At 46.9% G+C, this 23,923-nt stretch overlaps 1 protein-coding gene across 6 annotated transcripts in view; it reads right to left on the bottom strand.

Moving 5' to 3' along the window:
- NOX4 (NADPH oxidase 4) overlaps nt 1-23,923 on the bottom strand; it is a 191,178-nt gene that overhangs the window by 21,180 nt on the left and 146,075 nt on the right. For 4 of the 6 annotated variants that reach the window (XM_060234959.1, XM_060234962.1, XM_060234963.1 and 1 more), the window contains exons 13-14: nt 5,186-5,305; nt 2,813-2,921 (exon numbers count right to left, since the gene is read on the bottom strand). In XM_060234959.1, the coding sequence (XP_060090942.1) occupies nt 2,813-2,921; nt 5,186-5,305 (229 nt within the window). Of the gene's footprint in view, nt 1-2,812; nt 2,922-5,181; nt 5,306-23,923 lie in introns of all 6 variants that reach the window. The other 2 variants (XR_009555216.1, XM_060234961.1) reach the window with 1 other exon arrangement.

The raw sequence follows: 23,923 nt of genomic DNA, 5'->3' as shown, positions 1-23,923 counted from the left end.
GTGCCCTTATATGAAAAGCAGTTCCTTCTACAGGAAAAGCCCTGTGTAAGATGAAGAGATTTACTGCCGGCTTTTACCCATGATAACCAAATGGGGTCTAAGGGGTTCAGAAGTTGCCAGACCCATTTACATTTGAAACTCACTTATGCTCTGTCAGACCACTGATCTATCACGGTGGTTCCCAACCTTTTAAAGCCTGTGGGTACTCCTGGGACTCTGACACAGAATGTTGGGGGCAGCCACAAAATGGCTTCCACAGGAGGTAGAGCCAGCCACAAAATGTCTGCCAAAGCCACAGGAGGTGGAGCCAGCCACAAAATGGCTTCTGCGGCTTGCCTTCAGCTACACAGTGAAGATCCTTATGCTGTGGTAGCAGCCAAAGCAATGCCAAAGCAATGTTTTAAAACATCTGCACAGCCAATCAAATTGCCAATGGCCAATCAGAAGTCTTGCTAGGCAAAAGCCCCATTTGACTTCCCAAAAACACTCGGGCGCCAGGAAAGGTATCCGGGGCACCATTTTGCGGACTCCTATGCATCAAGATCAGTATTATCTACTCTGACAATGTGCTTCTGTGAAGCTGTTGCCTGCAGCCCCTGTCAGAGTAGACATAATCTTCCCCATTATATTTGACTGGTCGCTACAGGAGATTTTGGGCTAGATGAATCACTGCTTTGAAAGAGCACGGCAATTCTTAAGGTTTATATCCTTAAGGTAATAAAACTCTGACAGAGACGCTTCCAAAATTCTCCCTGTCTGAATTCAGGTTTTAGAGTTCCAGTTTGCCTTGTCTTGTTTCTGAAAGGCATTAGGAATCCTCAGTCCTGCTGTTTTCTATTTCTAAATTTGAAGCAGAACGCTGTGCTGTAGAGTCGGAGCCTTCATTTCATCAGAAGATTTCTCCACTTCAATGTTACCAATATGCTCAGCCTGAAAATCAAACGAAGGTATCCTCCAACACGCACACATCAGCCTTGATTAAAGTGTATGCATGGTTCTGTTTTTAAAAATTCCCAGTACTTTACCACTCTTCAGGAGCGCATGTGCGCATCAGTAAAATATTGCATTAAAAAAAAATAATAATCTTGCGCAATAAGCCCTAGGGCTGCTTTTCTGCACTGTTATCATTGATAACATGGGGGTGGAAATAGAAATGAACCAGAAGGAAGTGGAATGTGTGGCGAACTGTGCATAGTTCAATTCCAGAAGAAGAAGGAGGAGGAGGGATATAAGATTGTGGGTTCTATTCATGGCAGAGTCTCGGAGTAAGTGAAGATGAAGAAGATATTGGATTTATATCCCGCCCTCCACTCCGAAGAGTCTCAGAGCGGCTCACAATCTCCTTTACCTTCCTCCCGCACAACAGTCAGTCACAGACACCCTGTGAGGTGGGTGGGGCTGGAGAGGGCTCTCACAGCAGCTGCCCTTTCAAGGACAACCTCTGCCAGAGCTATGGCTGACCCAAGGCCATTCTAGCAGGTGCAAGTGGAGGAGTGGGGAATCAAACCTGGTTCTCCCAGTTAAGAGTCCGCACACTTAACCACTACACCAAACTGGCTCTCCAAACTCTTTAATAGGAATTACATAGTAAAAGTGATAACAAGCTCTTTAATAGGAATTACATAGTAAAAGGTTCCTGGCATTGGGGCCCACGGGCCGAACTTATATACATCTCTGGGTTCCCGCACAAGCATGTTATTGGGTCATTCAAACCGGTGGGGGCTTGTGATTACTCCTGGGCTGTGGGGGTTTGAATCCTACAGCCCTTTGTTCCCAAGTCACCAAGCTCAGTCCGTATGGCTCCAATGAGCCAGGCGGAAACACCAAAGTCTTCTCTTGAGTCCACATACATAACAAGGAAGGAGGAGGAAATTGGATTTATACCCCACCCTTCACTCGGAGTCTCAAAGTGGCTTACAATTTCCTTCCCCTCCCCACAACAGACACCCTGTGAGGTAGGTGAGGCTGAGAGAGCTCTTTCAAGAAAGAGAATAGCTATGAGAGAACTTGTGACTGATCCAAGGTCAAACCAGTAGCTGCATGTGGAGGAGTGGGGAATCAAACCCAGTCCTCCGGGATTAGAGTCTGCACTCTTAACCACTATGCCAAACTGCCTCTCTTAGAACATCTCCTTGTTAAACCAGAATTCAGCAGAGCAGAGTCAACTCGTGAAACAATAACGGAAGTCACCAACTGACCATTAATTCCAAGTTTGCTTTCAAGAGATACGTGCGGTCTGCAGTATTGCATTTTCAGCTCCACATGTATCTATCATTCTATGTACATTTGCAATGGCCATATGGACAACATATATGGATCATGACCCCAGATACACCTCATGCACAGATCTCAAATCCACCAAGTCTTCTTTTAAAAAGGCAAAGGTAGTCCCCTGTGCAAGCACCAGTCGTTTCCGACTCTGGGGTGATGTTGCATCACGGCGTTTTCATGGCAGCCTTTTTTAACAAGGTGGTTTGCCATTGCCTTCCCCAGTCATCTACACTTTCCCCTCAGCAAGCTGGGTACTCATTTTACCGACCTCGGAAGGATGGAAGGCTGAGTCAACCTCGAGCCGGCTACCTGAACCCTGCTTCCGCCGGGATAAAACTCAGGTCATGAGCAGAGAGCTTCGACTGCAGTACTGCAGCTTTACCACTCTGCGCCAGGGGGCTGTTTTCTTTGATCTGTCTAATTCCCAGTTCACCTCACCAGTTCAATAACTCTGTGGCTCATCTGACTATTGCAAGAGCAAAAACGCCTCAAGGTGTCCTTCAAAGCAAAATTAAAGAAATATGTATATATTATTTCTAACCTTGTTATGTAAGCTGCAGAGCAGATCGGCAAAACAGTGGAAGTACCGGATGTCTCTGCACACCCAAACGAAGTAAAGTCTCCGGAGTTTGTAGCATTTCCAGTCGTCCCTTCAAAAAAAGCGGGGTGGGGAGGGTAATACATTTCTTTTAATAAATATCTTTTAAAAAAAAATCAAGCACTGACTGTGATGGATCTTACCTCCCTCTTTCCCATTGTTTCCCCCTCTGTCAAAACTGAGATGATGCTTTGTAACCCATTAAAAATAGTGGCCCCCATGTGAGATGCGGCTGGAAGCAGAGAAAATCCTAAAATCTTGTCACTGGGGTCCTCAGGGGCAGGAAGGAAGAAAAAGAAGATATTGGATTTATATCCCGCCCTCCACTCCAAAAAGTCTCAGAGCGGCTCACAATCTCCTTTACCTTCCTCCCCCACAGCAGACACCCTGCGAGGTAGATGAAGGTATTGGATTTATATCCTGCCCTCCACTCCGAAGAGTCTCAGAGCGGCTCACAATCTCCTTTACTTTCCTCCCCCACAACAGACACCCTGTGAGGTAGATGAAGATATTGGATTTATATCCCGCCCTCCACTCTGAAGAGTCTCAGAGTGGCTCACAATCTCCTTTACCTTCCTCCCCGACAACAGACACCCTGTGAGGTAGATGAAGATATTGGATTTATATCCCGCCCTCCACTCCGAAGAGTCTCAGAGTGGCTCACAATCTTCTTTACCTTCCTCCCCCACAACAGACACCCTGTGGGGTGGGTGGGGCTGGAGAGGTCTCTCACAGCAGCTGCCCTTTCAAGGAAAGCTCTGTGAGAGCTATGGCTGACTCAAGGCCATTCCAGCAGCTGCAAGTGGAGGAGTGGGGAATCAAACCCGGTTCTCCCAGATAAGAGTCCGCACATTTAACCACTACCCCAAACTAGTAAAGGAGAATAGAGGCCCTGAATAAGTGTGAGTGTATAAGGACAAAGTTGCCATAGTGCCAGTCTGGTGCAGTAGTTAAGCGGGTGGACTCTTATCTGGGAGAACCGGGTTTGATTCTCCACTCCTCCACTTGCAGCTGCTGGCATGGCCTTGGGTCAGCCACAGCTCTTGTAGAAGTTGTCCTTAAAAAGGGCAGCTGCTGTTAAGAGCTCTCTCAGCCCCACCCACCTCACAGGGTGTCTGTTGTTGGGGGGGAGGGAAGGTAAAGGAGATTGTGACGGCTCTGAGACTCTGAGGGTGGGATATAAATCCAATATCTTCTTCTTCTATCTTGACAAAGGATGCCTGCCAGCACAAGAAGAGCCTTCCTGGATCAAACAAAAGCAGGGCTTTTTCTGTTGCAGGGACTCCTTTGCACATTAGGTCACACCCCTCTTATGTAGCCAATCCTCCAAGAGCTTACAGGAGTACAGGCCCTAATATGTGGCCTAATATGCAAAGGAATTCCTGCTACAAAAAAAGCCCTGAACAAAAGTGCCCCAAAGCCCAGCATCCTGTTTCCAAGGTCCTTCAGGGGTGTTTGTGACATACAGGGAATAGAGGGTTTTAATGTATGCCCCAGTACCATACAGATAGACTCCTTCTGAGTATGGAGGTTCTACTTTTGGCTGTTGAGGCTTTAATAGCTGGGAAAGCAGGTAATCAGCTCCCGAGAGAGGTGGTGAGCTCCCCCCCACACACACTGGCAGTCTTTAGGCAGTGGCTGGACGAACACTTGTCAGGGAAGCTCTAGGCTGCTCCTGCATTGAGCAGAGAGGTTGGACGAGATGGCCTGCATGGCCCCTTCCAGTTCTGTGATTTCTAGGGCATGCAGGAGTTGCAGTTTGGCACTAGACCGTCAACTTGAACATGAAGGAACAATGTCCAAAGCTAGACGCTGTTCTCACACTATTCCAGCTGTATGCAAACCCCCTCCAGCATGGACTTTGGCAGGGGTGGAATTCTAGCAGGAGCTCCTTTGCATATTAGGCCACACACCCCTGATGTAGCCAATCTTCCAAGAGCTTACAAGGCTCTTTTTTGTAAGTTCTTGGAGGATTGGCTACATCAGCGGGGTGTGGCCTATGCAAAGGAGCTCTTGCTAGAATTCCACCCCTGGACTTTGGTGTCCTACAATTTCCCTGTACAGTCCCAGGTATAAGGATATCAGTGCACTGCACCTCCTGTGTTGCTTGCAGATGCTGAATGCAGTACTTTGGTGCAATATATCCTAGGCGAATATATCCACACTTAAGAGATATTGGCCACTCCATGTGATAAAAGTGGGATTTTGCAATTCTGGTGACAACCCCATTGCCCTGGGCCGCATCGAGCAGGAGAATTCATTTAAGGAGTTCCTGACGGGTGGGAAAGAAGCTTTCATGTGATGAGGCTTACATACAGCAGGGTGCTGAGGATCGATGCAAACGGAGTGACTCCAATGCCTCCGGCCACGCAGAGGCTAACCTCGTAATTGAAAGATTCTTCGAAGGGACTCCCAAAGGGGCCGTCCACGTACAGTCTGCAGAAGAAAGATAAATAAGATTTTTCCCCCCTCTGTCCTCCTAATTGGTTTTTGTCTTTTACCAACAGACATCAAAATAACACTGCAGTTTAATATGTCAGATATAATTTCACAGGCATTTTTTGTAGGAAAAGCCCAGCAGGAACTCATATGCATATTAGGCCACACCCCCTGATGTCACCATTGTTTAACACAAGGCTTTTCTGTAGAAAAACAGCAGAAACTCATTTGCATATTAGGCCACACATCCCTGGGGCCAAGCCAGCTGGAACTGCGTTCCTGCTCAAAAAAACAAACCCTGCAATTTCATATAAATAATGGTTATAAAGAGGAAGAGGAGGAGGACGAAGAAGATGATGATGATATTGGATTTATACCCCACTTCCACTCTGAATCTTAGAGCGGCTTACAATCTCCTTTACCTTCCTCCCCCAGAACAGATACCTTGCGAGGTGGGTGGGGCTGAGAGAGCTCTCCCAGAAGCTGCCCTTTCAAGGACAACCTCTGCCAGAGCTATGGCTGACCCAAGGTCATTCCAGCAGCTGCATGCGGAGGAGTGGGGGATCAAACCCGGTTCTCCCAAATAAGAGTCCACACACTTAACCACTACACCAAACTGGCTGTATAATGCTACATATAATGCTGAACGATGCTACATATTTCTTCTGGTATATCTTTCTTCCCATCCCAAGCACACGTATGAGTAAATGTTTAACCCCCCCCCCCCCAAGTAAATGATCACTATATACTAATCAGGTTGGATCTAGCCCACTTTTTCACTAAATCTTGCCTGTTCACTAAATCATTACCTGTTCTCAAGATTCTAAGAAGATGAAGAAGATATTGGATTTATATCCCGCCCTCCACTCCGAAGAGTCTCAGAGCGGCTCACAATCTCCTTTCCCTTCCTCCCCCACAACAGACACCCTGTGAGGTAGATGAAGATATTGGATTTATATCCCGCCCTCCACTCAAAAGAGTCTCGGAGCGGCTCACAATCTCCTTTACCTTCCTCCCCCACAACAGACACCCTGTGAGGTAGATGAAGATATTGGATTTATATCCCGCCCTCCACTCCGAAGAGTCTCAGAGCAGCTCACAATCTCCTTTACCTTCCTCCCCCACAACAGACACCCTGTGAGGTAGATGAAGATATTGGATTTATATCCCGCCCTCCACTCCTAAGAGTCTCAGAGTGGCTCACAATCTCCTTTACCTTCCTCCCCCACAACAGACACCCTGTGAGGTGGGTGGGGCTGGAGAGGGCTCTCACAGCAGCTGCCCTTTCAAGGACAACCTCTGCCAGAGCTATGGCTGACCCAAGGCCATTCCAGCAGGTGCAAGTGGAGGAGTGGGGAATCAGACCCGGTTCTCCCAGATAAGAGTCCGCACACTTAACCACTACACCAAACTGGCTCTTCTAGAAGTGCCCACCGGCTCTATGTGCACTAAACAGGTCACTATCACCCCGCAATCTGCAACTAATACCACAGGAAATACATGACCTGCCACACGTGCAGAGTCAGATTTACTTTGGGTCCCATAGACAGACCCACGGAGATCACAAGGGCCACCAAGTCCTGAACGGTCTTCGACAAGAAGGTTTTGAGAGCATGGATCTTGAAGCCCTGCACCCCTAGGTCCAACAGCCTGTGTCTTTTGCCATTTAGCAACTGTCTACAAATGGTATACAAACTATTATTATTACACTTCACCGCCGCTGAGAAACCCAAGGCTGTACAATCTTCTTCTCCGTCCCAGAAAAAAAAAAAAAGCATTGATTTTCTCATACCCCAAAATTACGAAGGGATTAGAATTACAATAACTTCTCGCATGGTAATTCAAATGAAGTGGCTTTCATTTGATTTTCTTACACTTATTAAGACTCAAGGGCTGTTAATTATTCCAACACAACAGCTCCAGACACATGGCGGGGCGTACGGATGGAAATTAAACAATTGCAGCGCAAAGAAGGGGATAATGGGATGGTATTAGGAAACTGGAAAGCTTTCAGCCGAGCAGAACACGCATGTCGCTTTTAGGACATTGGTTTCAGTTGTTTGCCTTCCCATAGGGAGATCAAACTGCATCAGACCTGAACAACACACATACACGGGCCTTTTCTTTTTTTTGTAGCAGGAACTCCTTTGCATAGACCCCACACCCCTGATGTAGCCAATCTTACAGGGCTCTTCGTTAGGGCTGCCAAGCCCCTGAGCCTTGGAATCATGTTATGAACTCTTAACATTCATCAACAAAATTGCATTAATATACAAGCACTTTTTTTGCATTTTGCACTGTAGCGGAAATACTTTTCTGTCAAGGTTTTTTTGCGTGCTCAGTTATGGGTCTTAATGTTATATAAATATGTCATACCCAGTGAAGAAGAAGAAGATATTGGATTTATATCCCGCCCTCCACTCCGAAGAGTCTCAGAGCGGCTCACAATCTCCTTTACCTTCCTCCCCCACAACAGACACCCTGTGAGGTAGATGAAGATATTGGATTTATATCCCGCCCTCCACTCCGAAGAGTCTCAGAGCGGCTCACAATCTCCCTTACCTTCCTCCCCCACAACAGACACCCTGTGAGGTGGGTGGGGCTGGAGAGGGCTCTCACAGCAGCTGCCCTTTCAAGGACAACTCCTACCAGAGATAAGGGTGACCCAAGGCCATGCTAGCAGGTGCAAGTGGAGGAGTGGGGAATCAAACCTGGCTCTCCCAGATAAGAGTCCGCACACTTAACCACTACACTATCCGCACACTTAACCGCACACTTAACCACTACACTTAACCACACACTATCACCCCATAGATTGTTGTCTAAGCTTAAAGATTTGAAGCTGTCGGACTCTATATGTGAGTGGATTTTGAATTTTTTGTCAGGTCGTTCACAAAGGGTTAAAATGGATGGATATATTTCCTCCGTGAAGATCTTAAATACTGGCACCCCTCAGGGATGTGTCTTGAGTCCACTTCTTTTCACTATTTACACGTCTGATTGTGTTTCCAGCAGTCTGAGTAACAAAATCATTAAGTATGCAGATGATACAACGTTGGTAGGGCTCATCTCTGAGGATGATGAGTCTGCGTACAGGAGGGAAGTTCAACAGCTGTCCCTTTGGTGTAAAGTAAATAATCTTATTTTAAATATAAATAAGACGAAGGAAATTATAGTGGATTACAGGAAGAGTAGTTTGGACATCCAGCCGTTGTTTATTGATGGTGTTATGGTAGAACAGGTGACAGAATGGAAGTTTCTGGGAATTACCATGAAAAAGGATCTAACATGGGGGGCAAATACTTTAGCTCTAGAGAAAAAGGCCCAGCAACGACTATACTACTTAAGACTCTTAAGATCACTACAACTGTCAGGGAGTCTGCTGGTTGCCTTTTATCGTAGTTCCATTGAGAGCATTTTATCTTATTGCCTCTGCGCGTGGTTTGGGAGCTGCACGGAAGCAGAGAGAAGGGTGCTCCAAAGAGTGACGAGAAGAGCACAAAAGATTTGTGGATGTTCTCTCCCCTCATTGGTGGATCTGTATAATATGGCATGTAAAAGGAAGATACAAATGATCCTAAGGGACCATACACATCTGGGCCATTTGCTTTTTGAGATCTTACCGTCAGGTAGACGATATAGAGTGTTGAAGGCTAGGACAAACAGATTTAAGGACAGTTTCTATCCAAGTGCTGTGGTTAGGTTAAATGCAGGGTTATGAAGGATTATCTGTTTTAGATGTATTTAATGGTTTAAATGGTTTAAATGGTTTTATGAATGTTTAATGGTTTTATGAATGTTTATTTAATGGTTTAAATGGTTTAAATGGTTTAAATGGTTTTATGAATGTTTATCCGTTTTAGATGTATTTAAATGGTTTTAATGGTTTAAATGGTTTAATGGTTTCAGATGTATTTAAATGGTTTATGAATATGTGTGTTTGATGTGTTGGTATGTTTGTGGAAGAGCACCTCATTTCGTTGCTCTCTTTTTGTTGAGAACAATGACAATAAATTCATCTATCTATCTATCTATCTACACCAAACTGGCTCTCACCAAACAGTGTAAGCTAAGTTATATGAAATGTGTGTGGATTATCATCTTATCCAAATATCTGATAAAATGGCTACATTTTGGAATTAGTGCTTTCGTTAGTATATCACGATGTTTTCTCTGCTTGCAGCCTTTCTGCGATACTCCCGTTTTTGTTTTTTTATCCACCTGGGGATTGGTAGACCTAGTTATAATGGTCTCAAGAGCTTTAGGGAGTCCCCTTCATGGTGAAATATTGATGAGAAACATTAGCGGAAATTGTTACCATATGTTATCAATAAAATTGCTTAAAACGAGAAACAGAAGACGCTAATGGAAGTATAGATAAACAGTGAAGGAAATGTAATGGTTAAAGAATACAAAAGATAAGCCGTAGATGGAGAGTCAAAAAGGTGAAGTGAAAACCAGGTGAAGACTATGTGACCACAACTATGGATGGATGGACTGGTGTGTGATCTTATGCAAAGGTATGGGCATCTGCACATGTCCTAGAGCTGTGAGTCTTTGGAATTCAGTCTTTTGATGCTTGGGTTCCCATTTGTTAAGAAGAAGAAGAAGACTGCAGATTTATACCCCGCCCTTCTCTCTGAACCGGAGACTCAGAGCAGCTTACAATCTCCTGTAACTTCTTCCCCACAACAGATACACTGTGAGGTGGGTGGGGCCGAGAGGGCTGTCCCAGAAACTGCCCTTTCAAGGACAACTGCAAGAGCTATGGCTGACCCAAGGCCATTCCAACAGCTGGAATCAAACGCGGTTCTAACCACTACACCAAACTGAAGTTTCCTGCTCACTTCAAATGCCTCACTGGTTGTTTCTGATTGGGACAAACACACTAGGCAACAGGCCATTTGGCTAACAAAGATGAATGCTTGTATGTGAAATCAATAAAATCCCTTGGCACATCTCTCAGGCTGCTCAGGAGGGGGGGTTTGCAACAAGATATAGCAGCTTGAAACCAGGGAGTGATTTGGCACACCCCACAGGTCCAATTAGTTTCCTATTTCACTTCTGCATTGGGATACCAAAATACGGTTCTCATACGATTATCTGATTGGATTGTTAAAGTTTCTATTAGGCAGCTCTCCAGCTTGGAACGACTCCAGCTTAAATGCAATTTTGTACAAATCCTTTCCTTTTGAACATCAAACACATTTTCTTTCAAGCTAAGGAGAGCTTGTAGGATTTTCTACACTCTTTGTTGTCATTTTTTTTTAAAAAAAACCAAATAAATAAATCTTATGGAATTTGGCGTATTTACTAGTATGATGGCTACATTATAAAGAAGTAACCTGCACAAAACCCAAGCAAATTAATTAGTTTTGGATTCTGTTTCCACATAAGTGACTGAGATCTATCGATGGATTGAAGGTAGGTAAGTAGATGACAGACAGACAGACAGACAGATAGATAGATAGATGCAGGCCTCAGATTCAGTGGGAGCTCACAGGAGTGCAGCTCCTGAACCTTTCTGAGAGTTCCTCCTCCTCCCTCTGAGAGTTCCACCTCCTTGTCCATTGAATAGTATTGCAGCCGCATAACAATTCCTGGATGAGCTCCACCATCTATTTTTCTACAAAATAACCCCTGGATAGATGATGATGATGATGATGATGATGATGATGAGATAGATAGATGATAGATGATAGATAGATAGATGATAGATAGATAGATAGATAGATAGATAGATAGATAGATAGATAGATAGATAGATAGATAGATAGATAGATAGATAGATAGTTGGGGGTGGGTGGGCTCCATCTGGGTGTCCTGCCCCCCCAGGGAAAGTATATGCGCAATACATCGCCTCTCCTTTCCTGGTGTAGTGAACGCCGCATGGTCACTGTCTGGCTTTGCCTGGCAGATGGTCACTGCAATGGCCTCTCCTACATTACTGCATCCGTGGCAATACCTTCTCGCTGGTCCTCCCCCCCCCCCCGTTTTTCACAGAGTTTGCCACGTCATGGTGCAACTGAATGTCCGGCAGTATAACTGGATGGGCAGGCTGGGCTCACCAACCTCGCCAGCCAAGAGAAGCAAAACTCTAACATCAAGCCCGGGCAGACAGAGCTCGTTAATGTAACACCTACCACCTGGAGGACTCGCTGCCGGCGTCCCGGCTTACTGGGCCATGGCAGATGACCCCAAGGTGAAAGGGTGGAGCCAGTACTGCGCACACTGCGCTTCACCTAAAAATTCCTCTGCACAGGCCTGAAGGGTATCCACATCCACAACCCACAACATACCAAGTCCTGCAGCGATGGGCAAGGGGCGAAACGGCAGGTGGAAGATGCCACTGGAAGCTGCAGTCCCGATGCTGCATGTAGGTGGTTCAGGGTATTGGTCGCCTGATGCTGACCCGGAGACGAAAGCATTTTTTGGCAGCACCCTGAACGACCAAGCAGCCTTATTTAGGGACAGCACTGCTTGCTCCGTATGGAGAGGGGCCTAGAAAAGGTGGCCTAAACAAAGCTCGTCTCCTCCCCCCCCCCAGTTGGCTAACCACAATCAACGGGCATCCTTACTTGCGGTCGAAAAATAACAACAAAGAAAAGGCATGCACCTGCCTCACAAAGTGTGCAAAGACTAAAGCTTGCGTGTTGGAACATCAGAACCATGCTTGACACAGTAGACAGTGGTCGCCCTGAACGACGCTCTGCTCTAGTTGCCCACGAACTTCGCAGGTTGAATATCGACATAGCAGCTCTCAGTGAGGTCCGTTTCCCTGAGGAAGGTAGTCTTCAAGAACACGGTGCTGGCTATACCCTCTACTGGTCGGGTAAGTCAAAGGCTGAGAACCGCCTTTCTGGCGTTGGCTTCATGGTCAGGAACTCCATTGCCTCCAAACTCGAAAACCTGCCAACAGGTCACTCAGATCGCATCATGTCCATGCGCCTCCCACTTCAAAACAAGCAGCATGCAACACTCTTCAGTGTGTATGCCCCAATCCTTCAAGCAGATCCTGCAGAAAAGAACAAGTTCTATGCTGATTTACGCAACCTCGTACGGAAGACCCCTATAGAGGACAAGGTGATCATCCTTGGCGACTTCAATGCCAGAGTAGGTAAAGACTCGGAAGCCTGGAAAGGAGTACTTGGCAAACACGGCATTGGCAACTGCAATGATAACGGGCGCCTCCTGCTAGAATTCTGCACGGAGCATCAGCTCACCATCACCAACACTATCTTCCAGCAGAAGAACAGTCTGAAGACAACCTGGATGCACCCACGGTCCAAGCATTGGCACCTTATTGACTACATTCTGGTGCGCCAGAGAGACCTTTGAGATGTCTTACACACCCCAGTAATGCCCAGTGCAGAATGTCATACGGATCATCGTCTTGTACGCTGCAATCTCCGTCTTCACTTTAAATCTATACCCAGGAGAGGCGGTCCCCCGGAGGAAGCTTCAGGTTGGCAGCCTTCAGTCAGCCGAAGTTAAAGCTGCCTTCCAGGCAAAACTCCAGACAAGAATTGAGGACCCCAGTTGCCCCACAGACCCTTCTCCAGAAGCACTCTGGGAACACCTAAAAACTACCACCCTGTTGACCTCTGAAGAAGTCCTCGGGTTCTCCACAAGGAAGAACAAGGACTGGTTTGACGAGAACAATCAAGAGATCCAAGAATTACTGGCGAAAAAGAGATCTGCCTACCAAGCACATCTTGCTCAGCCCTCCTGTTCCGGGAAAAAAGCAACCTTTCGCACTGCATGTAGCAACCTCCAGCGCAAGCTTCGAGACATTCAGAACGAGTGGTGGACCAAGCTTGCAGAGAGAACCCAGCTGTGTGCAGACACTGGTGATTCAAGAGGGTTCTACAAAGCCTTGAAGGCAGTATATGGTCCATCATATCAGGCTCAGAGTCCTTTGCGTAGTGCAGATGGCCAAGTGCTCCTCACAGACAAGGCATCCATACTGAACCAGTGGTCAGAGTATTTTCAGGTTCTCTTCAGTGCCAATTGCGTAGTTCAAGATTCAGCAATCCACCTCACCCCACTTCAACCAGTGAAAACAGAGTTGGATGAGATCCCCACCCTAGAAGAGACTGTTAAAGCCATCAAGCAACTAAAAAGTGGCAAGGCAGCGGGAGTTGATGGAATCCCACCAGAGATCTGGAAGCATGGGGGCATAGTACTACATAGCACACTTCACAAAGTACTTGTCACTTGCTGGGAACAAGGCAAACTACCACAGGACTTTCGCGATGCAATCATCATTACTCTACGCAAGAACAAAGGGGAAAAGTCAGACTGCTCCAACTACCAGGGGATAACCCTGATCTCCATCGCAGGCAATATCCTTGCTAGAATACTCCTGAACAGACTGGTGCCCACCATTGCAGAAGAACTCCTCCCAGAGAGCCAGTGTGGCTTCAGAGCTAACAGGAGCACCACCAACATGGTATTTGTTCTCAGGCAGCTCCAAGAGAAATGCAGGGAACAGAACAAAGGTCTATATGTGACTTTTGTCGACCTTACCAAAGCTTTCGATACCGTTAGCAGGAAAGGCCTGTGGCAGATCTTGGAACGTTTAGGATGTCCGCCAAGGTTCCTCAGCATGATCATCCAGCTACATGAAGACCGGCGAGGCCAAGTCAGACACTGCAACGATCTCTCGGAGCCCTTCCCAATAGGCACAGGTGTAAAGCAAGGCTGTGTTCTTGCGCCAACTCTCTTTACGATCTTCTTTAGCATGATGCTTCAAGGAGCCGCAGTAGATTTAGATGATGACGATGGTGTCTACATCCGCTATCGCACCGATGGCAGCCTGTTCAACCTGAGGCGACTAAAGGCCCACTCCAAGACAATGGAAAAACTTATCCGAGAGCTACTGTTTGCTGATGATGCTGCACTCGTCTCCCATTCGGTATCAGCTCTGCAGCATATGATGTCCTGCTTTGCAGAGGCTGCCAAGCTATTCAGCCACAAGTTAGTCTGAACAACACAGAAGTTCTCCACCAGCCTGCACCCCAGGAAGATTATCACCCTCCTTGCATCACTGTGGGTGAATCAGTTTTGAAGACAGTACAGCAGTTCAGCTACCTGGGGTGCATCATCTCCTTAGACACCAAGATCGACAAGGAGATTGACAATAGGCTGGCAAAGGCAAACCGTGCATTTGGCCGACTGCACAAAAGAGTGTGGAGCAACAAGCATCTGAAAAAAGGCACAAAGATCAATGTTTACAACGTGGTTGTGATGACAACCCTCATCTACGGCTCCGAATCGTGGGTTTTATACCGTCATCACCTGCGACTCCTTGAGCGCTTTCATCAGCGCTGCCTTTGCACCATCCTCAACATCCACTGGAGTGACTTTGTGACCAACACTGAAGTTCTCAAGCGGGCGGAGGTTACAAGCATCGAGGCACTGCTATTGAAGACGCAGCTGCGCTAGGCAGGTCATATTTCCAGGATGGAAAACCACCGCCTTCCCAAGATTGCCCTGTATGGCAAACTTTCCACCGGCCATCGAAATAGAGGGGCATCAAAGAAGAGGTACAAGGACTCCTTGAAGAAATCCCTTGGTACCTGTTGCATCAACCATCACCAGTGGTCTGACCTAGCCTCAGATCGCAAAGCATGGAGGCACACCATCCACCAGGCTGTCTCTTCCTTTGAGAACGCACGCATAGCTGGTCTTGAGGACAAAAGGAGATTGAGGAAGAATCGCACTGCTACACCAACCCCAAATCAGACTTTTCCCTGCAGCCACTGTGGCCGGACCTGCCTGTCCCGCATTGGTCTTGTCAGCCACCAGTGAGCCTGCAGCAGATGTGGACTACTGCACCCTTCTTAAATCTTCATTCGCGAAGTCAAGCCGAGAGAGAGAGAGAGAGATGGCTTTTGTAGCAGGAACTCCTTTGCATATTAGGCCACACCTCTCTTATGAAGCCAAACCTCCAAGGTATGCATGGGAGTCACACAGTGGCAGGCAGCGGCAAGCCACCTCTGAAAATCCTCTTGCCTTAAAAACAAGTCTAGCTCACCATCTAGTAGTGCAAAATGCTAAAAGAGCTAGAATGTCTAGCTGCCAGACAATCTAAGGTTCTCCTGGCTATTCTACGCACAATGCCATACGATAGTAATTATTATTATGCTCACAGTTGCTTAGACTATCCAGAACAAAACAATCCCAGCACAAGCAAGGAGCCATAGACATGGAAAAAGACACATGCTAATGCAGATTGGGGAACAGTTGGCCACGTTTCAGGATATAGGTAAAACACATTTTTGTTGTTCAGTCGCAGAGTCAAGTCTGACTCTTTGTGACCCCATGGACCAAATCATGCCAGGCCCCCCTGTCTTCCACCATCCTCCAAAGTCCGCTCAAATTCATGTTAGTTACATCAGTAACACTGTCCAGCCACCTCATCTTTTGCCGTCCCCTTCTTCTTTTGCCTTCTGTCTTTCCCAGCATCAGGGTCTTCTCCAATGAGTGCTCCCTTCTCATTTGGTGGCCAAAGTATTTGAGCTTCAGCATCTGACCTTCCAGGGAAGATTCAGGGTTGATTTCCCTTAGGACCGACTGATTTGATCTTCTTGCAATCCAAGGGACTCTCAAGAGTCTCTTCCGGCACCACAACTCGAAAGCATCTACTCTTCTGCACTCGGCCTTCCTTCTCACAGCCATACATTACTACTACTACATTGAAGAGACATGCACAAGACTAGACTTCCCATACCTTATGCATGTCAAGTGTACTATTGAGTTGTGACTGACACATGGCAACCCCATGAAAGTTCCACCTCATGGGGTTTCCAAGGCAAGAGATGAGCAGACATGCTCTGCCATTGCCTTCCCCTCCATAGCAGCCCCTGTCTTCCTTGAAGATATAACTAACGGTGATCCATGCGACGGTCACCTCACGATTGGACTACTGTAACGCCCTCTACATGGGGCTGCCTCTGTGCCGGACCCGGAAACTACAACTAGTGCAGAACGCGGCGGCCAGGCTGCTGCTTGGTCTCCCAAGATGGGAACATGTACGGCCAGGGCTACGCGAGCTGCACTGGTTACCGATTGTATACTGGGTCCAGTACAAAGTGCTGGTTATTACCTTTAAAGCCCTATATGGCCGAGGACCGGCCTACCTGAAGGACCGTCTCTCCCCGTACGAGCCCCAGAGAGCACTGAGGTCAGTAGGAAAAAACAGACTGACTACCCCTGGGCCAAGAGAAGTTAAACTACAGAACACCCGCTCACGGGCCTTCTCGGCGGCGGCCCCATATCTCTGGAACCAACTCCCAGAGGAGGTGCGGGCCCTGCGGAACCTTGATCAGTTCCGCAGGGCCTGCAAGACCACTCTTTTTAAATTAGCTTTTATGAACAGCTGAAGTACAATTTTACAACGAAGAAAATCCGCCATTAGCACTAACTAGAATAGCGTCAATGATAACGTTATAGTTTGTTTTAATTAATGTTCTATTGGTTTTTAAGGTTAAATTAATGCTTAATTTAATGTTCTTAATGTAATTGTTTTATTAATGCACCATTGGTTACTATGTTGTTTATTAATGTTTATTTATTAATGTACCATTGGTCATTGTGTTGTTAGCCGCCCTGAGCCTGCTTCGGCGGGGGAGGGCGGGGTACAAATAAAATTTATTATTATTATTATTTTGAACCAGAAGAAGACCTTTCCTTCCATCACAAGGATTAGAAATGTGCTTTAGTAAAGAAAAGAGACACCGAAATTTCCAAGACGCTAAATTCCATGCCAGGCTTCCAAGAATGAATGAATACCGACAGCCCAAACTGCAATTCGCAAGTCTGCATGCAGTGCAGAATACTATATTGTGTGCTGTTACCTTCTCCAAACTCCAGTACTTTCAAGGTCCTTTTAAACAACTGCTCCAGGTTTTATGTGAGCCAACGGAAGACTCTAAAAGCAGTTGTCAATGTTCAGACACTGCCAAATGCAAGGGAGAGAGGTGGGAAAAAAAATCTGCTGCTTAGTGTAAGATGTTTTATACGTGACCTGAGGGCTCATTAGTTGTTACCAGACTGGGGGAGACTCAAAATTCAAGAGAGTTACTTTCACCTACAAATTTGATCTTTGGCATTGTTTTTGTCGAGATTTCTTCACAAAGCCTTTTTTCTTTGTTTGGTAGAGCAGACAAAGAGTAGAAGGAAAATATGTGTCCATATCCTTCCTCATTTTCCATTTTAAAAAAATGCAATCAGGTTTTCTTTGACAGGGAAGTATCCACACAGAACCGTGAAAGCCTCTCTTATTTTATTCAATTTAATTAATTCATTTCTATTTGTATCCCACCCTCCCTGCGAACAAGCTCAGGGCGGCTAACAGCATATTAACACCATAAAAGACAACAGTACACCATAAAATAAAACAATATTAAGCAATTATTAAAACCATAATATATAAAATTAACAGATTTGGTGCTATATCTGCTGATTGCCAACTCTGGGTTGGAAAATACCTGGAGATTTTGGTGAAGGAGCCTGAAGAGGGTGGGGTTTGGAGAGAGGAGGGACTTCAAGTAGGGTTCCCAAGTCCACTGCTGTACCATAGAGCTTTCCCTCCCAAATCGCTAGAGTGTCCGGGAAAACCATAGAGTTTCCCCGGAAATGCCTAGAGTAGCCGGCAAGTGACATCGCCGGCATGATGACGTCACTTCCAGGTCATCGCACTGGCGACATCGTGTTGTGATGTCATTGTGCCGGCGACATCGGGAGAGGTCCCCCCCCCCGCCAGCCCAAAGTGTGACGGCAGGTTGGGACCCTCCAGAGCGAGAGAACCCCCGCCTGGCCCGGGGGTTTGGCAGTCCTAACTTTAAGTGGGGCATAATGCCATAGAGTCCAGCTTCCAAAGTGGCCATTTTCTCCAGGGGATCTGATTTCTGTCTCCTGGAGGTCAGATGTAATAGCAGGAGACCTTCAGCCCCTACCTGGAAGCTTTGGAACACAAAGCCTTTGTCTGGAGGCAGGCTGTCCACCTTGCCTTCTCTAAAAGCAGATCAGAAGGCGAGTCCTGACGGAAGGTTCCTACTCTTTCCTGAACAAAAGCCTCCATTAACACAGCCTGCCCACGTAGCCTATTTCTTCAGCCTGCAAAGAAAATACCAGGCTTGGGGTACAAGAACTGGAATGCAAATGGCTCAGAGAAAGAACAGTAAAACCTAGAAATCTCTACTGTAATGTCTGACAGGCAACATAGAAGCTGGTGAAATCCTAGTTTCTGTCCTGTTTAACGAGGCTGTGTAGCCTGTTCCTATCCGCTGTGCAGTATTTTTGAAATACACAGTTGGCGCCCCTGATATTCTGTCACAGAAGCTCACTGGGTGATCTTGGGTCAGGATGGGGTCCGGGAGCGAGGGCACCCACGCTTTTGTGGTAAGGTGACATCATAATGTCACACAGCAGCACTCTATTTTTTTGGGCAAAACTCTATGCTGAAACCAGCTAAAAGCATAGGAAAGGAAAGGTCCCCTGTGCAAGCACCAGTCATTTCTGACTCTGGGGTGACGTTGCTTTCACAACGTTTTCATGGCAGACTTTTTACGGGGTGGTTTGCCATTGCCTTCCCCAGTCATCTACACTTTCCCCCCAGCAAGCTGGGGACTCATTTTACCGACCTCAAAAAGATGGAAGGCTGAGTCAACCTGGAGCCGGCTACCTGAACCAGCTTCCGCTGGGATCGAACTCAGGTCATGAGCAGAGGGCTCCAACTGCAGTACTGCAGCTTTACCACTCTGCGCCACCCTGTCACTCTTCTGTATACAGCAGGGGTGGCCAATGGTAGCTCTCCAGATGTTTTTTTTTGTCTACAACTCCCATTAGCCCCAGCCAACATGGCCAATGGCTGGGGCTGATGGGAGTTGTAGGCAAAAAACATCTGGAAAGCTACCATTGGCCACCCCTGGTATACAGCAAACTGAGCAAAATACACAATATAAAATTAAACAAGAAATTAAGCAAGAAACAGACAAGAAATTAAGATAGGCATTGCTGAATTCAAAATTCAACTCCAAGTACACACTCAGGAAATCGGTCAAATTGAAGAGACATTGAAGGAAATAGATTTGCACCTGCAGGCACAAGATATAGCTCAAGAAAAGACCACTCAAAGGATGTGGGTTTTGGAAGTGCGCTGCAAAAACCATAATCCACATTTCAGAGGAATGTTAGAAAGTTTCAGAAAGACTGATCTTGAAGCATAGAGTTCTGCCCAAAAAACTAGAGTGTCACTCCCTAGCATCGGTGACACAATTACATCACTTTCAGGTGATGTCATCACACTAAAGAGGACCAGGCAACTCTAGGCCAGCCACCCCCTTTCAGCTGAACCTACCTCACAGGGCAGTTGTGAGGATAAAAATAGAGAAGAGAATCAAGTAGGCCACTTCACTAGGGAGAAAGGCGAAATATAAACAAAGATATAAATCAACAAAAAAGCAATGTCTTTGAGGTTTGATAGAACAGTATACTGGAAGCCACAGGGCCTACACTGAGTTTTTTAAGACCCCAAACATCTCTGCTGCTCCAGAAAGCAAGTTTGGTGTAGAGAGCCAGTTTGGGGTAGTGGTTAAGTGCGCGGACTCTTATCTGGGAGAACCGAGTTTGATTCCCCACTCCTCCACCTGCACCTGCTGGAATGGCCTTGGATCAGTCATAGCTCTCACAGAGCTTTCCTTGAAAGGGTAGCTTCTGGGAGAGCTCTCTCAGCCTCATCTACTTCACAGGGTGTCTGTTATTAGAGGAGGAAGGTAAAAGAGAATGCAAGCCACTCTGAGATTCAGAATGAAAGGCAGGATATAAATCTTATTTCTTCTACTACTTCTTCTTCTTCTTCTTCCTCCTCCTGAGGGGCTCTCACTGGCATAACTATATTTTTGTCCCACCTCTCTTCAAGGAGCTCAGGACAGCAAAGATCCCTCGTCACAACAACTCTGTGAGAGAGTGATTTGCCCAAGCCAGTTAGCCTGCATATTTCAGCAGGTTAAGGATTTGAACTCAAGTCCACATTTTAACCTCTATACTGCAATGCTCAAGATGGCAACGATGCGACAGAAAACTGCAGTGGCAGAGTGTGCCTCTTCAGACTGAAGGAGGGGGAGGGGTTTCTTTTTTCAAGGTTTACACACATTCAGGGCTTTTTTTGAGCAGGAACGCACAGGAACACAGTTCCGGCTGGTCTGGCATCAGGGGGTGTGACCTAATATGCAAATGAGTTCCGGCTGGACCTTTTCTTTAAAAAAAAAGCCCTGCACACATTAATTTTTATTTATTGTTTATTTATTTATTCATGATTTGTATCCCGCCCTTCCCACAAGTGGCTCAGGGCGGCTTAAGAAGAAGGGTCGGCGCTTGTTTCCCACCTTTCGCCGCCGATAGGAGCCTCAAAGCGGGTCACAACCACCTCACCCTCCTCTCCCCACAACAAGCACCCTGTGAGGTAGGTGGGGCTGAGAGAACGTGACTGGCCCGTGGTCACCCAGCAGGTTTCGTGGGGTAGGAGACGGGGATTCGAACCCGGTTGATCACGCCAGATCCGAAGCCGCCGCTTTTCCCCACTACGCCACGCCGGCGCTCAATTAATTAATGTTTAAAAATTGCATAGTATGCAAAGCCTAGGCTAGAATCTTCCTTTTTGAATTACTATTTTAGAACATATATATATGGTGGGCTTTTATAAAGAGAAGCTGAACTGTTGGACTGTCTTCAGAACTGATTCACCCACAGTGATGCAGGGAGGGTGATAATCTTCCTGGGGTACAGGCTGGTGGAGAACTTCTGTCTTCTTCAGACTAACTTCTAGGCCGAATAGCTTGGCAGCCTCTGCAAAGCAGGACGTCATATGCTGCAGAGCTGATACCGAGTGGGAGACGAGTGCAGCATCATCAGCAAACAGTAGCTCTCGGATGCATCATCTCCTCAGATGCTAAGATCGACAAGGAGATTGACAACAGGCTGGCAAAGGCAAACCGTGCCTTTGGCCGATTGCACAAAAGAGTGTGGAGCAACAAGCATCTGAAAAAAGGCACAAAGATCAATGTCTACAAAGCGGTTGTGATGACAATCCTCATCTACGGCTCCGAATCGTGGGTTTTATACCGTCATCACCTGCGACTCCTCGAGCGCTTTCATCAGCGCTGCCTTCGCACCATTCTCAACATCCACTGGAGTGACTTTGTGACCAACACTGAAGTCCTCAAGCGGGCAGAGGTTACCAGCATCGAGGCACTGCTGTTGAAGACGCAGCTGCGCTGGGCAGGGCATATTTCTAGGATGGAAAACCACCGCCTTCCCAAGATTGCTCTGTATGGCGAACTCTCCACCGGCCATCGAAATAGAGGGGCACCAAAGAAGAGGTACAAGGACTCCTTGAAGAAATCCCTTGGCACCTGTCGCATCAACCATCACCAGTGGTCTGACCTAGCCTCAGATCGCAAAGCACGGAGGCACATCATCCACCAGGCTGTCTCTTCCTTTGAGAACGCACGCATAGCTGGTCTTGAGGACAAAAGGAGATTGAGGAAGAATCGCACTGCTACAGCACCAACCCCAAATCAGACTTTTCCCTGCAGCCGCTGTGGCCGGACCTGCCTGTCCCGCATTGGTCTTGTCAGCCACCAGCGAGCCTGCAGCAGACGTGGACTACTGCACCCTTCTTAAATCTTCGTTCGCGAAGCCAAGCCGAGAGAGAATAAAGAGAAGCATCACAAAACGTGGCTCTCCCTACTTGTAGCCTGAAGTGGTACAACCAGGGCTTTTGTTTTTTTGGTAGCAGGGACTCCTTTGCATATTAGGCCACACACCCCTGATGTAGCCAATTCTCCTGCAGCTTACAGTAGGCCCTATACTAAGAGCCCTGCAAGCTCTTGGGAGGATTGGCTACATCAGGGGGCATGGTCTAATATGCAAAGGAGTTCCTGCTACAAAAAAAGCTCAGGGTACAACCCATTCCATCCCCTCTGGGTTCTACCACCCCATCCTGCTGCATGTGGAAAGGTTAGGCCTGATTCAGTGGGTGCAGCCAATGTTATTATCCTTTCATTCCTAGATCAGAAACTAAGTCAGTGTAATGTACAGGTCAGAACACTGAACTGTGGAGACCTGGCTTTGTGTCCCCTATGGGCAGTGCAGTCTTAAGGTAGAATCTATTCAACTCTACTCAGTGAAGCCACAAAAATGTTCTTACGATTGAGCTGAGGAAGACCTCTCAATCTCTCTCAGCCTAGCCTACCGCACAGGGCTGTTGGGAAAATGGAACAGAAGTGCACACATGCTAAACAATGTAGTTTCAATCAACTTCTGTGACATTTACAAGCGGATTTTGCCATTTCATATGGTGAAGTCCATAAGAATATAAGAGAAGCCATGTTGGGTCAGGCTAATAGCCCATCCAGTCCAACAATCTGTGTCACACAGTGGCCGCAAAACCAGATGCCATCAGGAGGTCCATCAGTGGTGCCAGGACACTAGAACCCCTCCCATTGTTGCCCCCACTCCAATTGCAAAGTGCACTGAAAGAGTGTTATTTAGGGTGTGTGAAAGCACCTGAAGTTTGTCATTGCAGTGCCTCCTGGAGAAAAGGTGGATACAAATCAAATGGACAAATTACCGGATGTTTAAAAAAGGTAGTCCCCTGTGCAAGCACCAGCTGCTTCCGACTCTGGGGTGACGTCGCATCGCGACGTTTTCACGGCAGACTTTTTACGGGGTGGTTTGCCATTGCCTTCCCCAGACATCTACACTTTCTCCTCAGCAAGCTGGGTACTCATTTCACCGACCTCGGAAGGACGGAAGGCTGAGTCAACCTCGAATCGGCTACCTGAACCCAGCTTCCGCTGGGATTGAACTCAGACCAGAGAGTTTGACTGCAGTACTGCAGCTTTACCACTCTGTGCCACAGGGCTCTTTACAAGATGTTTACTACTGACCAAATAAGAAAGGGAACCATTCCCTTTTTTATCCTTGCAGAAACTGAAAGAAGTGATTTGTTTAAATGCTGAAAAGCGTTGTTGGGAATTCTGTAAGAGCTCCCAAATCCCTTTCAACACCCCCACAAATGAAGAAGGAGGAGGAGGAGGAGGAGAAGGAGGAAGAGAAGGAGATGATGATGATGATGATATTGGATTTATATCCTGCCTTATACTCTGAATCTCAGAGCAGCTCAGTCTCCTTTGCCTTTTCCCTTGCCCACAACAGACACTCTGTAAGGTAGGTGGGGCTCAGAGAGCACTCACATTTCAAGAACAACCTCTGCGAGAGCTATGGCTGACCCAAGGCCATTCCAACAGCTGCAAGTGGAGGAATGGGGACTCAAAGCCGGTTCTCCCAGATAAGAGTACACATGCTTAACCGCTACACCAAACTTGCTCTAACTGGCAATTCGTGCCTACAGAAAAAGAAGTTTCAAGCCAGAATCGGACCAAACCAAACTTTCTTAAACTTCCCTCAGATGCTTCTTAAGCTCACGGCCAAGTTCAAGGCTGTACTGCCCCTGCCGCGAGGACTTGCCCCATACATTTCATTTCCTAACGAGATGAGGTCAGTCTGCCAGGCAGCTCATAATGATCCCTTTCTGTGAAAAACTCT

The sequence above is a fragment of the Heteronotia binoei genome, chromosome 3 (genome assembly GCF_032191835.1).
Source record: "Heteronotia binoei isolate CCM8104 ecotype False Entrance Well chromosome 3, APGP_CSIRO_Hbin_v1, whole genome shotgun sequence".
Lineage (NCBI taxonomy): Eukaryota > Metazoa > Chordata > Lepidosauria > Squamata > Gekkonidae > Heteronotia > Heteronotia binoei.
The sequence above is the reverse complement of the archived record's forward strand: the minus strand, read 5'-3'. Positions and strand labels throughout refer to the sequence as shown.